Consider the following 17,782-nt stretch of genomic DNA (forward strand, 5'->3'; position numbering starts at 1 on the left):
AAGTTTCAATTCAAAAGTAAAAATAAGTATACATTTATCCTTAGACTACTGTTCCATTTTACTCATAATTGCCTTATTTATTTTTTTTGTTATGTTTTTATGTTTTTTATGTTGTTTAATTAATCTATCCAAAGAATAATTAAAGTACATATGCTCACACATGCTAAGAAAATAAAGCTCTGAAGTCTTAAGCATATATTTATCGTTATGATAAATAAATGAATGTATAATCTCTAAATTATAGCCTATTAATATATATCCTGGAATTGCACTTCACAAAACAGACCATAATAAACTATGCACTTCAGACAAAAAATTGATCGTGCGTATTGAGGCCTTCTGTTTGTACAAAATAATGAATATGTGAGGAATAGCGACACTTTTGGAAAGGGTTTATTTCATTATTTTCTGCTGAAGCCAACTTAGCACACAAAAGAGTAAAGAAAACACTGGCTGCAGATGCTCTACTAATAATGACTTGTGGCTGTGTGGTAAGACATGGGAGGAGCTTCAGAAGAATCAACTTTTTCAGCTTTTGAGGCGTGCACTATATTGATTCTTCTCTAAAATTGAGAGTGAATGTGAATCTGAGCGTCCTCTCCGCATAATGGTGCTTTTCAGACGCAGCAATGATTTTTACGAAGCTTTCTGGTGATTAAAGCTTTTATTTTTCTGCAGTTTATGTGAAGGAGAATGGATTATGCGTACGCGCGCTCGCATCAGCATGACAAGAATCGAGTTGAGAGCGCGCGCGACAGACAAATGACAATTTCAGTCATTATGTTGCTTTTTGTTGTGCTTCTTCCATATGCGCTCACAGCACGTAAGTACAATTTCAGATGTATTTAAAGTTTATTTTGAAGTAAAGCCATTTGAGAAGTCTTCAAACTTAATCTCCATTTAAAGGTTATTTTTTGGAGATGTTTATGACGTTTTCATTTTCATCTCAGCTCATGGGGATGTCCATTTAGAGGTCATATTCTCCTTAGTTTACGCTAAAATACTATAGTTAAGGAAGAATTATTACTTTTAGCAGTGGCAATTTGTCATTAGAGACTTTAATCAAAAATAAATTAAACTTAATGACAGAAATGTTCTGCAAGCTTTTCATACTGTTTGAAGGCGATCCTATAATCGTTTACAGCACTAATACTAACTTGCATTTGGAAGAAACTGTAGTTACCACGGTAAATTTGTGCTATATTAAGATAATAAAAGAAATATCTGTCTCATATAACTCATTCACTGATAAATAGAAGAAAATAAGGTAAAAATATTAGATGGTGTTAGTCACATAACAGCTAGTCCTCGAGTGCTATGCTACTTTTATAAAACAACTGCCTCATGACACAATTATAGACAGTTTTTTTTTTAAAGCAAATGAAATAAAACACATCCTTCCACTAGAAGATATAGTCCATAATATAGCAACTTTGCTCTGCAACAAGAATAATCATTGCTACGTTCAGTGTTAATTCACCAGTTTTATTGCTTTGTTTTCCCAAACCACGCGCAAGGAGAAAAAGTGTCCAATAGTGTCCAATAAGTACCATAATTTTAGATTAATAATAATTCAGTCTTGTTTCCTAACTCTTCAATGTTCCTTAGAGTCCAATGGCACGTTAAAGAGCTTGTCCGCCTCCCACCAGGAGCAGAAATGTTCCACATCAACACTTGTTCTCCCTGAAGGCCAGAAGTAGCTTTTCAAACCCAGCCATTGTTCGCTCTGAACATTTATCTCAAACATGAATAAATATGAGCTCTGTGGACACACAAGACGAATATTTACAAGATGGAAAACCACTTAAGATGCTGAAAAATGACCTTGTGCAACCTTTCCAACTGCCGGTCATAAATCCAGTTGTAAAATTGCTGGAATCATGAAGTGTCCTCTTCTTCTGACCCCTAGACTTGGCTGTCATATCCCCCCAGGATCCAGTGCTTCGCATCGGCTCGAGCTTGACTGCAGTGTGCACTGTTAGCGCCGAGCTGGAAATAACAGCTAGATCCTTGTACTGGACGCTGAACGGCAGACGTTTGGCGAGAAACACTTACAGAGTCCTGAGCCCAACCGAATCAAGTGTCACTCTTCATCAACTCAATGGCTCCTTGCAGCAGTCAGGAGACAACCTGGTTTGCCACCGAAGCAACGGAGAAGTGTTGGCCGGATCGTGTATTTATGTTGGGTGTGAGTGTGTGAACAAGTTTTGGTGTTTTTTGCCATGTGTTTTTGAATATTCATGCGGTCCTCTTCTTTTCGTTTTAATTTAATGTACAGCACCCCCTGAGAAACCCGTCAACCTGACATGCTGGTCACGAAACACCAAAGACCTCAGCTGCAGATGGAGTCCAGGGAGTCAAGGAGAAACGTTCATCAATACCAAATACATCCTCAAGTACAAACTCAAGTGAGATTTTGACACAAAAAAACTTTATACTGACACATTTTTTGCCTTTAGTATGCAACTTTTCCATTTTAATGACCATCTAGATGGTACGGTAAAGAGAAAGACTGCGAGGACTACACGGGACAGCCGTATATGTGCTACGTTCCACGCGACCTTGCCATTTTTACACCATATGAAGTCTGGGTGGATGCGTCCAATCAGCTTGGCTCTGCCACTTCTGATGTGGTCACCTTAGACATTTTAGATGTAGGTAAGTAGGACTAAAATATGCTTGTTTGATGGAAAAATGGATATTGGGATCAAGGTGACTTGGGAACACGATTTCCAACTTGCATAGATGCACAAAACCATCTGAATGTCTCGCATATGGTGCGCACACACTCGTCTGTGAGAAGGGATTTTTACAGACTGTAAAAGCACTTTCCAACAGCTGAAACATTTCCAAAAGGCAACTTGTGAAAATAGAAGTCTGAAGGTCAGCGGGCAGCTGAAAGCCTGTTGGCAATTGGTTAAACTTTATTATTTGACACATCTTATTTGACGAATTACTTATTTGACATACCAATGAATTAATCGAATTAATCACAATTAAATTACATCCATCAGTCAGCACTTTTTGCAGAGAAAAGCAAAGATATTACATTACTACACCATCTTCAAGCCCTCATTTCCTCATCTTCTGAAACAATAAGCTCTGGAATTCTCCATGATTGGCTTTGCCCTAAAGGCGAGCTTGATTAAAAAACCTATCAGTGGAGCACGTCCAATCACAAACATCAATGGAAATGGGAGATTGCATTTGCAGCGGCAAAATATCATCTAGCTAATGAGCAGCGATCAAGGTTTATTGGGAGATTCAATTACAAGCAGCTAGTTTTCAACTCTTTGAAGGGATCTTCAAAGAGCTGAAAACTAGCTGCTTGTAAGAGTTTAATAAATAGTTTAATGGTTACCATCTTTTATTGGGTTTAATCAACAGTTCTGAAAAAGATTTTCACACAGTGTTAGGTAATGTGAAACATTTCTGTTCAGTAACTACAGATCCGCCTCCTGATGTCCTTGTGAGCCGTGTTGGAGATCTAGAAGATCAGTTAAGTGTCAGTTGGGGCAGTCCTCCTGCCCTGAAAGACTACTTGTTTCAGGCCAAGTATCAGATACGATACCGTGTGGAGGAGAGCGACGAATGGAAGGTATGACTGGAATGGTTTTGTCCAACGGTGTCCAATCCTGCTCCTGGAGAGACAACGTTTTTTAGTTGGAGTGTAGCTCCAACATGCCCCAACACACCTGCCTGGAACTTTCTGGTAATCCTCAAGACCTTGATTAGCTGGTTCAGGTGTGTTTTAGTGGGGGTGAAGCTGAACTCTTCACTCTTGAAAATAATGCTTTCAAAAATTTTAGAGAGTTCTCAACTCTAACACTCAATGTCCTCTTTCCTGGAGAGTTTTTCTCCTGTCCTATTCAAACCGACCTGAACAAGCTAATCAAAGTCTTCAGGATTACTAGAAGTTTCAATAGATGTTTAAGGTTCTTCATAGAATCATTGATGCCAATAAAGAACTTTATTTTTAAGAGTGTGGAGCAGGATTGGACAGACCTGGTTTAGTCCAACAGAAAACTAAATTTAAAGTTGTCCAATCCTGTTTCTGGAGGGCCACCTTCCAGCAGAGTATGGCTGCATCCAAAATCATGTTCTTACCTACTATATAGTTGGCCAAAAAAGTATGTGATCAAAGAAGTATGGCTGAATTCACAGTACTCATAAAAGAGTAGGTAAAAAATGCCCGGATGACCTGCTTCTTCTGACGAGATTCTGAAGGGTGCACACAATGGACACTTTACTTTCCCAAGAGGCCATGGGAGAGGATTTGTGAATGGCAGTGAAGAAACTGATGCTGGCAGGTCATTGACAACATTGTCAATGTAGTATGTCTGGATTACATTCATACTACACACATTCATACTATATAGAACATACCTTTTTAGCGCTTTCAAAGTAAGCACTTCTTAAAAATAAGTACCTACTCGAGAGTATGCCATTTCCAATGCAGCCTTTGACTCCAGTCCTAATTAAACACACCTGAACACCAGGTAATCAAGGTCTTTATGATGCATTCACGGCATGTCATAATTACATAAATACAGCTCTGTACGCTTTCGAATCGCTCTTGCTGTTCTTTGATGTCATACACCGATCGGTCTGCACATTGCTGCTTCAAGTCAAACACTCCTTAAATCTGCAGTGGTACAGCGGTCACATGGTACAAGTCGAAGCTCTCAGAAAATTACGAGTTTACATGTTGTAATAACAAGTTCTACAAGCAAGTGAAGGCTTATTACAGTTCAGAATCATTACGGTAATTATGACATGGCGCGATCGCACCTTTAGGATCACTAGAAACTTCCAAGTAGGTTTGTTGGAATTAAACTCTGCAGGAAAGGGACCCTCCAGGAGCAAGATAGAACACCCCTGATTTATAGGCACATAAAGTTCCTTTACAAAGTGACATCGCCAACTACTGGCCTGGCAGCATTATATCGCTTTTTTGCCGCTTTTCGCGGATCCATGTGAACAACATAGTTTTGTCAATGTTGTTGCCTGTACACGAAAAAAGGAAAAGGAAAAACTTCTGTTTTTAGTACAATGTTATCATGTAAACTTAACCTAAATCAATCTCATGTGATTCCACAGAGGTTTCTTTGTTCTGTGGAACAAAATATGAGAATTTGAGGAATCTCCTGGCCACTCTTTTTCAAACCCCAAAATGATGTACTGACTCATAAAGGTAGTCCATATGCACTATATAGTCTTCTGAAGTCATAAGATAGCTTCATTTGATTGAATGATGATGATGAATGATTCGTTCACCTAATCTGATTCCGGTTCTCAGGTTCAGCTCACTGACTCACTGATCCAGCAGTTAACAGCTCACTGAGGGGAAATTTATCATTAAATAAGGACTGTAATTTCTATTTGCTCTTCATAGAATCCTACCATACGGCTTCAGAAGCAAGTCGTATGGACCACTATTATGATAGCTTTGCTCTAAAAAGTTATACAGGTTTGGAATGACGTGAAGGTGAAAAAACTATGACATTTTGCATTTTTGGGTTGAACCCAAATCTTCCCCAACATAATGTTTAATGCACATACTCAAAATGTTGTTTTTATTTACTATTTCCCCTCAGGTGATAGATGATGCTGGGAACCAAACGTCATGTCGGTTAGCAGGTCTCAGAGCAGGTACTGTATATTTTGTCCAAGTACGCTGCAACCCAGTGGGCATCTACGGCTCGAAGAAGGCAGGTATCTGGAGCGACTGGAGCCACTCGACTGCCGCGTCAACACCTGGTATTGGTGAGTTACAGCAAAATTCATAGCAGTAATGCAACGTCCCATTACTTCACATTAGGCTTCTACATCATAAGCTAATTAGATTCAAACCATATGTAAACACTGAAAAAAAAAAAAACATCAAGCTACTTGATAGGGATCTCTCATAAGCAGATTAAAAAGACTTCAGTAAAATGTCAAAGCGCTTTAGGGGACAATTGATGAATTCTTTGAGCCTGTCTTAGATTGATAAATTATAGCATGTTCAGATTAAAGGGGTAAACACAGACTCTGTTCATAAGAAATGATGTTACATGTCTTGCATTAAAGAGAGGATGTTATAAAGCTCTGTTTTATGCCAAGCAATATGAGTTATGGCAAGTCTGAGCTCCTCCTCCTGCATTCTAAGTTTAATGCATTGGAGCTCATTAGCAGAGAGATGGTAAATAGCCTATTATTCATGGGTATGTGCACATCGCTCAGGGCAACACTGTACAATCAACAGCATTTAAGCAACTGTTGTCAACTAAGGTTGAATTTAACAAATGTTTTACAATTGATTCACATATTAAATATGTAGACCTTAATGCAATATGTTTGGGATGAATCTGCTGGCGATTTAAAATGAAGCAATGTGGTGGATATCACCTTTAAGTTTCCTATAAACAGAACGTGTCATTAGATTATTTTCCCAATCTTTCCTTTTCTCACAAGTATGAAAGCATTAAGTCAAAAGAGTTCTTTTTTTTTTTTATAGAGTTGGTAAGTCTGATTCATTTTCATGAATGAGTTCAAACTGTCTGATTCATGAATCGTTAATCATGAATCAATTCCAAACCAGTGTTGTAACTGATATTAATTAAATGTATTAATATTAATTAAATAATTTTAATAAATTTAAATAAAGCTGAAATAAAAAATTAGATGAAAAACAATAATTAGAAATTCTAAAAGTAAAATGAAAATAGCTCATTCAAAATACTAATAAATACTATAATAGTATATAAATTTAAAACTTACAAACTTACAAAATAATCAGTCAAAAATGTTGTCATTTTTAATGTATTACATATAATATGTTGAAATAAAAATGTATGTAGGTAAACATTGATGTTTTCACTATGCATTTTTATAGTTTTGTAATATATTTTGTTTTTAAATAATTGATTTATAAATATCGAGATTAGGGATTCACCAATATAAAAATTCATGCTGTTACTGATAAGTTGATAATTACTCTCTTTTTATGGCTGATAAATGACCTATATTAAAATTCTATACACTTTTGTCTAAATGAATTCAAAATAAAACACTAAAAACTAAAATCAGTTATTTTAAATTTTCTACAAGTGTATTTAGGAATAACAACATTATAATGAACAGTATGAAAAAATATATATTATATTCATTTTGATAACAGATATATCATACATCCCAAATTGAATAATCAAAATGTTGAAAAAGTCATTTTTATGTCGCCCAGTCCAAGTATATGTAATATATTAGTATTTTAAGTCTGAATTTTCCAAAAAACATTTACAGACTTGTTTTTGAAATTGCTCACCAAAAACTCATGAGAAATATTTTAATATCTCTTTATGGCATTTTCATTTCTATTTCCCAAGCAGAAAGGTCACATAGTGGCTCGTGCGATTCGAAGCCCAGTGAGCACAACTCAACGCTACGAAAGGAGCTCAAGCAGTTTTTCGGCTGGATGCGCAAACACTCTTACGGCTGTACGGACGTCAGCATCAAACTCTACGACCAATGGCGCGTCTGGCTGCAGAAAGCCCAGAAAACACACGACCAGGTCAGTAAGGACAAAGTGTACCTCCTTTTGCAACACACATCAAGATGGCAAATCATCACTCTTGGCACACATGAAATACAGCCTGTGCGAAAAAACATTGTGTGGTTTTATGTGACCCACAAAAAAAGGGAACCAAAATATCCGTTTATTCTTTTGATCAATAGACTCGCATTTGATTGCGTTTACTAATGGAAAAACATCATATAATCTTCAGACGGTTACCACAACAGACGGGAACGGCCAGTCAAAGTAATCAGCCGGAATGCTAATAAATTCCTTTTAGGTTAGACTGCGCAGCAAAGCTTCAGCTGCGATCCAACCGAGCCCGAGAAATCTTGTGTGGCGTACTCGAATGCTATCCGACATCCGCTGCACGCTCTCTGAACCGATTCAGTGGTTACTGTTGCTTTGGCACTGACGACTGTTGGGAAACTTGGGTCGCTTCATTAGTCACACTGTCCTTTGAAGAACACGATGTAACTGCCACAAGAATGGCTGGTACCAATTACGCTTCTCTGTCCCCATATATCAACTCATCACATTCACTTGTAAATGCCATTGTCTTGCCTTTCAGGTACTACAAAGCGGTAAATCATAGTAAAACTCTAAAGAAGGCTTGGGAGAGTTTGCAGGGGCCTGCGACGACAAGGTTTTTATCACTCTCCAGTGCTTGGGATGTTTCATCTGGATGAGCCAAGACTCTCTGAAGGAATTCACAAGGAGACCGTAGTTTGGCGACATGATCTACTGCTATTGTCCCCGTCAAGTACGTCAAAGGAAGTGCTTTTGTCTCAGACATGTTATTTATAAGGCCATTAAAACAAAGAAAGACTCAAAATGACGAAAGAGAGCATAAAATGTTGATGATGAGACTTTCTTATTCTCTGAATAAGGGACCTTTACAACTAGCTGACACTCAAAGACACACAGGTAGTTTGAAAATGAAAAAAAAAAAAAAAAAAACTTACAGAATTGACAATTTTATATACAAACTAAGTTTACCTTATTTGCTAAGACTGAGAGTTTGTAAGCAACAAAAAAAGAATTTAAATACTTATCTCTTAAAGGAATAATCTACTAAAAAAGTGGTCGCACTTTACAATAAGCTCTCATTTATTAACATTAGTTAATGCTTTAACATGAACTAACGAGAAATATATTCTTACAGCATTTATTAAACGGTTAATTCCCCCAAAAATTCTGTCATGAATGACCTCATGTTGTTCCAAACCCATAAGACCTTCGTTCACCCTCAGAACACAAATGAAGATCTTTCTGATGAAATGTGAGAGCTTTCTATCCCTCCATAGTCAGCCTACGCAATTGCAACTTAGAGATTGGAAAACGACTCCATATGAATTGAGCAGTTTAGTCCAAATTTTCTGAAGAGACTTAATTGCTTTTTATGACGTAATTTAGGTATTTACTCACATATAAACACTGATCAGCAAACATAAACAGAATCTCAACCGAACCTGAATCACACGCGAGAACAAACCTCTTCCAGAAGCTCAAACGTGCTGCGTAACACACGAGAATGAACCTCATTGGTTCTCGCAGGTTGAGCTTGAGCTTCCATTTACAACTGATGTGTGAGTTGATGAATGTTTATATGTGAATAAAAGCCTAAATTAAATCGGTTCATCATAAAAAGCGATCGAGTCTCTTCAGAAAATTTGGTCTAAACTGCTCAATTCATATGGATTATTTTTCCGATCTCTTTCTCGATTTTTTTGTAGTGTCAAAGTTTCAGTTGCGTAGCCATCTATGGAGGGACAGAAATCACTCAAGATTTCATCAAAAAATATCTTAATTTGTGTTCTGAAAATGAACAAAAGTCTTACGGGTTTGGTACGACATGAGGGTAAATGATGACAGAATCGTCATTTTTGGGTGAACTAACCCTTTAACCTTTGTTATTGTGAGTTAATAAATTCATGTTTGTGTTAGTTTACTGTGCATTAACTAATGTTAACAGATACAAAATTTGATCTTAACTAGTGCATGTTTTGATTAAACTGAACTAGGACTAATAAATGCTGTCAAAGTATTGTTCGTTGTTAGTTCATCATAACTTATGTAGTTAGCTAATAGGGGCTTTCGCACTGGATAATAGGAACTAGCACCAGGACGATCCCCCAAGAAATAAATGTTCCCCTAGGGCCATTTTCCTGGTTGCATTCACACCCTCAACAGGAACACTGAAGTGACGTAAGCCGGCCAACAGTGCCATCATTTAAGCGTGGCATTCAACAATGTCAACAACTGGAGGATGGAAGACGCCGTGATCGGTTGAAAAGTGTCAGTCTGTCTATCTATGTTTGTGGAGTAAGTGTATGTAAACTGTGCGTTTACACAGCTTTTTGCCTTTTTCACCAAAAGGCGTTCCTAGAACTAAACTTGTTCCCAGTTCCTGCGGTGCGAACACACCAAAAAACGGGTACTTCTGCCAATAGTTATAGGAACTATGAAAATGTTCCTCAAGTGAGAAAGCCCCTAATGTTGACAAATGAAACTTTAGTGTAAAGTGTTACCAAAAAACTGAATGAGGACTGATGCTGCCAAGCTCCAAAATTAAAAAAGCCCTATAAATGTATCATAAATCCGATTTGCGCTTTATATTCCAAGGCTTCTGCAGTCATATGATAGTTTTGTGAGAATTGAGACAATTTGATCTGTTCGTCATTAACGAACAGATCAAATTATGTATAAATAGCTTTATCTCACACAAAACTATCATATGTCTTCAGAAGACTTGGAATATCATCACATGACCACTTTATGATGCTTTTGCCCTTTTTCAAACTTGAACACCTTCACATAAGAAATAAAGGCATCTAGGTTTGACAGGAATGACACATGAGTGTGAGTGAATAATGACAGACTTTTCATTTTATTTCAGTGTACTGTCCCTTTAATTGGTAAACACACTACAAGTTTAGATCATTTAAGTGGAATTTGAAATGCAGTTTGCAACTTGTTTGTCCTCTCTGTTCAAAAACTTAATGTAAATACTGTATCATTGTGTATAAATAGTTTTATCTGTATAAATGTCAAAAATATTTAAGGAATGTTCATATATTTTGTAACAAAATATTTTATGCGTATGATCATGAACAATATTTAAATTCAGAATTAACAGTTTTATGCTCTGAATGAACATTGTGTTCGTTTAACAAACAAAATGTCAAGCTATTTTGAACGTAAACAAAATAATAAAATAAAAGATGCCAAACTCTATTTAATAAAAATATGATTCGCAAAGCCTGCAACAGCAGCAGCAGCAATGCAGTGTATCTCTAATGCGCCTGAGACAGCGATCGATACCTCAGATGTCTCTTTGTTAGAAGGGAAAGTTCATAGAAGGATCTGAATCCATCTCTGTCTCCTGAGACTGACTACATCTCACTCCGGCTCCTCCGAGTCATACTTGAAGTCTTGCAGAATCTCACTTAAAGCGGCCGTATTCTTTATTATACTGATAGAGATAGAGAGAAACAGAAAGAGTATTTACATATACAACAGTACATCAAAAAAAAAAAAAAAAGATGAAACATTATAGTACTGATACAGTGGTGACATTTTATTTATTTCATTAATTGTATTAAAATTCATTAATCAATTTTTATTCATTAGAATTAAACTTATAATACTTATATTTAGTGCTGCCAAAATGATTAATCACGATTAATTGCACACACAAACTTATGTTAGCTGCGATTAATTACGATTATTCAATTTGACAGCACTAATTATTATATACATACAAAAATAATTCATTGAAATACAAAAATTGAAATTAATTTTAAAAATGCATCTTAAATTGGTGTGATTCAAGCTACACTGCTAAGTTGAAACAATCTTGAAAACCCTAATTCCTATTCAGTCAAGGGATATGCAGAAACATAACTCAGCGGTCTAGAGCAGTATTACAAATTGATAAAGGAAATTTAAACTAGAACATCAGACGAGAATATTAAGTTGGATTGGTTATGATTGCACAAACATTTTCAAAGCTGGGCTCATAAGAGAATAACTGCATACTGCTCTATTATATCAAAGGGGGAAATACAGGATTTTCAACACTTAATAATGACCAGATTCGATCTGGAGAAAAAGGATTTTTGTAGATTTTTGCAAGCAAGACATTACTATGATACAACAATCAGAAGAGCAAAAAATTATGAATCCCCTTTGATAAACATATTCATTACTACTTACAATACAAATGATAGTGTAAAACGATTAATATCTGGTATATGTACACGTGGATCCAAGATATTAAAGGTCACTCTACTAGATATATTAAAGAAATGTGGGAAAAGGAAATGCAGATTTGTATTCCCGATGAAGAATGGCTAAATTTATGGCATTCACAGTGTGTAACTAGTCATTCCAGGGCGTTAAGGGAATTTTGTTGGAAAAATACTATTTGTTTCTTTATCACACCTAAAGTGAAAGCCAAAGAAAAAGGAATAACAAATCTAGGCTCCTGCTAGAGGCAATGTGGGACACTATTAGCTGATTATGTACATATTTTCTGGGTTTTCCCAGTTTTGAAACCATTTAGGTCAGAAATACATTCAAGTATAAAGGAAATCTTGGAGATTGAGACTGGGGAAATAGGTTATATTTTATATCTTGGTAATACACAAAACTCAGATAATAATCTGAATATTTACTGAGGATTCTACTAGCAGCAGCAAAAATAAATATAAATAAATTACTTGTCAATTGCTCCAGCATCTTCCCCAACAAGAATTCAGTGGGAACAATTTGTTACAAAAATGTATAAAAAAAGAAAGACTGACATTTAAGTTGAGACTACAAGAAGAGACTTTTGGAAAAACACTGGGGGAAATGGACAACGCATACAGTGGTGGTCAGAATTATTGGCACCTTTGGTATATATGATCAAAGATGACTGTAAAAATAAATCTGCATTGTTTATCCTTTTGATCTTTAATTCATAAAATTAGCAAAAATCTATCAGGAGTATAAACATGAGGAAACACAAAGGCCAAATTCCCTTAATCATCACAATGAGTAAAACCAAAGAATATAGTTCTGATGTGCAGCAAAAGATTGTTGAGTTTAACAAAATAAAAAGTGGCTCTAAGAAAATACCTAAAACATTGAAAATCCCCATTTCCACCATCAGGGAAATAATTAAGAAGTTCCAATCAACTAAAGATGTTACAAATCTGCCTGGAAGAGGACGTGTGTCTAAATCATCCTAATGCGCAGTGAGAAGGAAAGTTTGAGTGGCCAAAGACTCCAAGGATCAGAGCTGGAGAATTGCAGAGATTAGTTGAGTCTTGAGTCTCAGAAAGCCTAAAAAGAATTATCAAACAGCACCTACATCCATACAAGTTGTTTGGGAGGGTTTCAAGAAAAATCCTCTGCTCTCATCCAGAAACAATCTCCAGCATATTCAGTTGTCAGACATGATTGTAACTTCAAACGGGATGAGCTTCTGTGGTCAGATGAAACTAAAAAAAAAAAAAAAAAAAGCTTTTTGGCAGCAAACCCACCAGATGGGCTTGGTGCACACATGGATAAAAAGTTCCCCATGCCCAAGGTTAAAAATATACTGCTGGATCTTTATTGTTGTGGGCCTATTTTTCTGCTGGAGGTCCTGGACATCTTGTTCAGATACATGTCATCATGGATGCTATCAAATACCAAGAGACAAAAAAATCAAAACCTGACCGCTTCTGCTAGATATCCAATAATGGGCCATGGTTGGATCTTCCATCAGGACAATGATCCAAAACAAACATCAAAACCAGCACAAAAATGTGTCACTGAGCACAAAATGAAGCTTCTGACATGGCCATCCCAGTCCCCTGACCTGAAGCCTAAAGAAAATGAGTGGAGTGAACTGAAGAGAAGAAGTACCAACATGGAGCTGGAATCTGAAGGATCTGGAGAGATTCTGCATGAAGGAATGATCTCTGATCTTTTGTCAGGTGTTCTCCAAACTCATCAGGCATTATAGGTGAAGACTCAGAGCTGTTATCTTGGCAAAAGGAGGTTGCAAAAAGTATTGAATAAAAGGGTGCCAATAACTGTGGCCAACGTGTTTTGGAGGAAAAACTTCATAAAAATTTTCAAAAAAAAAATTCAATTCTTTTCCTTCAATGAAAGGTTAAATTTTATGAATTAAAGATCAAAAGGATAAACAATGCAGATTTATTTTTACAGTCATCTTTGATCATATTTACCAAGAGTGCCAATAATTCTGAGCACCACTGTATATCAAAACAGAGAGAAGGGAGATTTTTATGTCTATTATGTGTGTAATAGGAATGTATATATGCATATATGTAAACATGCAACATACTTTAGAGCAGCATAAAAGTATGGCTATGGAAATCAGTATATTTTTGTATGTTTTTATGCGTATATGAATGCACGTGTGAATGTATATGTATGTCTATGTCAGTCTACATATGTTTATATGTTCACATTGTAGCCTGTTGACTTCCTTCTACTCAAGGATTTCTTTAATATAGTTGTGTTGCCAGCAGTGTTGGTAAAGTTACTCTAAAAAGTAATTAATTACTAGCTACTAATTACATCTTTAACAGTTTTAGATTACTAATTACTCTGTCTAAAAAGTATTGCATTACTTATTAATAATTCCTTAAATCCCATATCAAAGACAGACATGAAACTGCTCTCTTAATTCTTTCAAATAAATAATATAAAATTGCATAAATTATTCTTGAACTGACCAAAATATTTAAAGGGAGAAGGTTACATTAAAATGTTAAATCCACTATTGTTTTATATAGAATTGTTCAAGTATTTAATGTAATTAAATCAAAAGTAACTGTTCTCCACTTATTCAATGTAAAAGTAATTAAATTACAGTAATTAATAACTTAGTAATGCATTACACCAAACACTGGTTGCCAGTTTGTTTTGTTTTTTTCATTTGACATTAGCAGGGGTGTAGAAAATGATGCACTTACTCCTGTTTGATCTCACGGACTTTCTCCTGGAAATCCTCATCTTCTGGGTGATCCTGGGCATTCTGCTTGGCCAACTGTAACTTAGCTGTCTGAAAAGACATTAATACATTAATACAGATAAACATTAAGAATACAGTAACCAATTACAGGACAGATACATTTGGTTCAATACTATTTTAATGTTATGCATAAAGATAAGAGGAGCAAAATCATTTCAGTTTGCTAATTGGCTGATACAGAAGTTATGCAGGACTAAAATGTTTAACCAATCACTCTCCCAAATAAATATGCTTGGCAGTGCACATCTTAACATATAGAATGGCTCCTTATGCATAAAATATCAATTCACTGACTGAAAAGCTGTCTGAATTTCCAATTAGATGAAACAATTTCCAGCTATATTGTTTAATGTCTTTGTTCACTCACTATTTTATCAGACCGCAAAAAGTTACACAAATCCGGAGGTAACCCCTTAGCATTCCTGTTAAATTTGGCTAAAACACCTAAAGAAAGGCAAACTCAAAGTAAATTGCATGCTGTTCTTGAAAGATTTGGAGTTATATGCATGGTTTTGGTCTCTTTTGAAAGGTATATGTACCGCGGGTGGAACAGTGGAACAGGTTAAAAGCAAATTAGAATGATTTAATTTTGAGATGATAACTGTATGCCAAGCAGTGCACATTATGTAGTATTAGCCAAACATTTATAAAAACAATAGTCTTGTGCAAAGTGCCCACCAGCTCTAGCTTTTCTTTCTCTTTAATCTGCAGTTTGTCAATGTGCTCTGAAAGGTCGGGCCGGTTGAAGTCTTGGTGCAGTTGCTCTTTAATCTTCAGAACTTCTTTGGAAATGCCACAGAATGCTTTCGTTATCTCATGTACCAGCTGTTTGTAGTGCTCGAAGTCATAGTGGGGCCCCGTCCTTAAGTATGCCTCATGACCCCTGAGAACAACAAGTGTTATTTCCTCAAAATAACCTACATAGATGATAGATAGATAGATAGATAGATAGATAGATAGATAGATAGATAGATAGATAGATAGATAGATAGACATACAGACAGACATCTAGGGCCCTATTTTAAAGATCTAAGGGCATGGTCTGAAGCGTATGGCGCAGGTGCACTTAGCGCATGTCCGAATCCACTTTAGCTAGTTTAACAACAGAAAAAAATGGTCTGCGTGCATGGCGCATCCAAAAGAGTTGTACCTAGTCTCTTAATGAGTCATGGGTGTGTTTTGTGCATAAGGTGCAGTAAACCAATCAGAGTGTCATCTCCCATTCCCTTTAAAAGCTAGGTGCGCTTGCACCATGGCGCATTGCTATTTACATGGTGGAATACAGACACCCTCAACCTGACGAGTCAGTTAAAATACATGTGTGTATTGCCAACATTGGTCAAATAATTAGCCAATTTCATTCGTCATTACTGCAAATAGGTAATTCTGATACATGCAATGACTATCCATTATGACATGTAAGCATTTTTATTTTTATGCACACAATAATAATCTTTTACATTGTATTCCTTTTATTTTTAATATTTGGCATGTTTGTGTGCTGCTGCGCGTCCCTGTGTGTGTAATAAACAGAATGTATATGCATTGTGCACCCGCATATAGGTGCATATTACTAACGCGCCCCTTAAATAACAAAAAAAATACAGTGCCACTGACTTTAGACCAGCCCTGCGTCCCAGTGTGCATAGTATCCACTCTATCTGCCCGAAATAGTATTTAATATTATTAATGTCACATATTATTTAGGATGGATAGTATGCACATTGAGACACAGTGTAGGTTTTTGCTGGTCAATGGCACAATCGTTTTCAGTTTCCTCAAAATAGCAACACGCCAACAGCGCACCGGAACACACCTCATTTTCAGACCAGCACGCCCATAGGCGCGAGTGCATTTGCTATTTAAACAATATGGTGCAGGACGTGAAAATGATAACTGTGTCAGGCTGAAACTAGCAAAAAACACTTGCATTGCGTCTGGCATTGCATTGTGCCGGGTGTGTGATAGGGTCCAAAAACATATAGACAGACAGACAAATAGACAGAGAGACAGACAGAGAGACAGACAGATAGATAGATAGATAGATAGATAGATAGATAGATAGATAGATAGATAGATAGATAGATAGATAGATAGATAGATAGATAGATAGACTTACTCCTCAAATAGTTTGTACGCCTCCACACGCTCAGCTTGAAGAACATAAAATCTTCTGACCAAATTTTTGAAATCTGTAGGCGCCTTTAATTTAAATGAAAGTTAGGATAGACAACTCAAGCATCAAAAAGACTTTAAGAACAATATGAATCCTTTATTATATATATCATATGATTAACATATTCATATACAATATTATTTAAACGGTACTTCAAATAATGCCATAGTATTACCATGGTAAATGTTCAGAACATGGTAATACTTGGTGATATAATTAGAATGCATTTATATATAGTGTAGTTTTCTTTTGTTAAAATTTACTTTATTATTAATTTATGTAGGCCACATGTAATACTTGTAGCTTTATCAGAATGTTAAAATTCTGAACATTTATTTCTGTATAGAGTAGCGTTAGCAATTTCGCGACTTTGTCTATATTTCTGGAAATGTCCTATTCCTGAAACTGATTATATGATACAGGCTGAATATTCAAAACTAACTTACCATGATGCTGAAACTGTGCTTTATGTGTTTTCGTTGCCAGGCTGATGTATCTGCTCACCCGCGACATGTGTATCATTTCGTGTAGTCACGCTGTAGCGTCCATTTCCTGTTTAGGTTCTACGTCACATGACGTCACCGTGATGCTTGCGTAGTGGGCCAAAAACTGAAAAAAAAAAATTCCTTTGATGCATGGTTTATTTTGCTAGTTATATCCACCCCTTTTTATTTTTCTTTCTTTCGTTTTTTTTTCTCGTTTCTTTTTTCATTCTTGTGTTGCAACTGCCTTATTGACTGTATTGTGTTGTGATTTAGAAAATATAAGCACAGTTACTTAAATTGTATGGGACGTCAATACCGCTTTTAATCGATTCATTAGGCCTATTTAAACGGTATCATTTTGTAAGACCACAAAAGCTAATTCTAAGTGTCTAGTGCTAAAGCGCCACTAGGGGGTGCCGATGTCTTACATTTTCGCACCTTTATCGTGCTTCCATATCAAAATGAATTCACGTCAGGTTGAAGTTTTACATTTTAACTACATACTTTTGTATGTAAACAAATACGCCAAA

The 17,782-nt window shown here is 36.1% G+C and overlaps 2 protein-coding genes across 2 annotated transcripts; one reads left to right on the forward strand and one right to left on the reverse strand.

Annotated features, from left to right (window-relative positions):
- The first annotated feature begins 144 nt into the window (after nucleotides 1-144).
- Nucleotides 145-9,094, forward strand: crlf1b (cytokine receptor-like factor 1b). The gene is made up of 8 exons (XM_048183035.1): nucleotides 145-823; nucleotides 1,910-2,188; nucleotides 2,279-2,408; nucleotides 2,492-2,658; nucleotides 3,441-3,598; nucleotides 5,598-5,766; nucleotides 7,368-7,552; nucleotides 8,127-9,094. Exons 1-8 carry the CDS (start codon nucleotides 694-696, stop codon nucleotides 8,148-8,150), a joined length of 1,242 nt encoding a protein of 413 aa, XP_048038992.1. The 5' UTR covers nucleotides 145-693; the 3' UTR covers nucleotides 8,151-9,094.
- A 1,332-nt stretch (nucleotides 9,095-10,426) lies between these two features.
- rex1bd (required for excision 1-B domain containing) lies at nucleotides 10,427-17,376 on the reverse strand. Its single transcript, XM_048183049.1, has 5 exons — nucleotides 17,214-17,376; nucleotides 16,711-16,793; nucleotides 15,270-15,474; nucleotides 14,533-14,621; nucleotides 10,427-11,030 (listed from the first exon to the last, which is right to left on the reverse strand). The coding sequence occupies exons 1-5, from the start codon at nucleotides 17,214-17,216 to the stop codon at nucleotides 10,958-10,960; spliced, it is 453 nt and encodes a 150-aa protein (XP_048039006.1). The 5' UTR covers nucleotides 17,217-17,376; the 3' UTR covers nucleotides 10,427-10,957.
- Between the last annotated feature and the right edge of the window lie 406 nt (nucleotides 17,377-17,782).

The sequence above is a fragment of the Megalobrama amblycephala genome, linkage group LG2, assembly GCF_018812025.1.
Source record: "Megalobrama amblycephala isolate DHTTF-2021 linkage group LG2, ASM1881202v1, whole genome shotgun sequence".
Taxonomy (NCBI): Eukaryota; Metazoa; Chordata; class Actinopteri; order Cypriniformes; family Xenocyprididae; genus Megalobrama; species Megalobrama amblycephala.

What these genes read in the sequence shown, in the direction of transcription:
- crlf1b (XM_048183035.1), top strand. Translation starts at nt 694, where the DNA reads ATGGATTATGCGTACGCGCGCTCGCATCAGCATGACAAGAATCGAGTT. An exon ending in ATCGTGTATTTATGTTGGGT is followed by an intron (nt 2,189 to 2,278) that starts GTGAGTGTGTGA and finishes TTTAATGTACAG; the next exon opens with CACCCCCTGAGAAACCCGTC. An exon ending in CTTAGACATTTTAGATGTAG is followed by an intron (nt 2,659 to 3,440) that starts GTAAGTAGGACT and finishes ATTTCTGTTCAG; the next exon opens with TAACTACAGATCCGCCTCCT.
- rex1bd (XM_048183049.1), bottom strand. An exon ending in AGAAAGAAAAGCTAGAGCTG is followed by an intron (nt 14,622 to 15,269) that starts GTGGGCACTTTG and finishes ATGTCTTTTCAG; the next exon opens with ACAGCTAAGTTACAGTTGGC. An exon ending in GTCCGTGAGATCAAACAGGA is followed by an intron (nt 11,031 to 14,532) that starts GTAAGTGCATCA and finishes TATCTCTATCAG; the next exon opens with TATAATAAAGAATACGGCCG.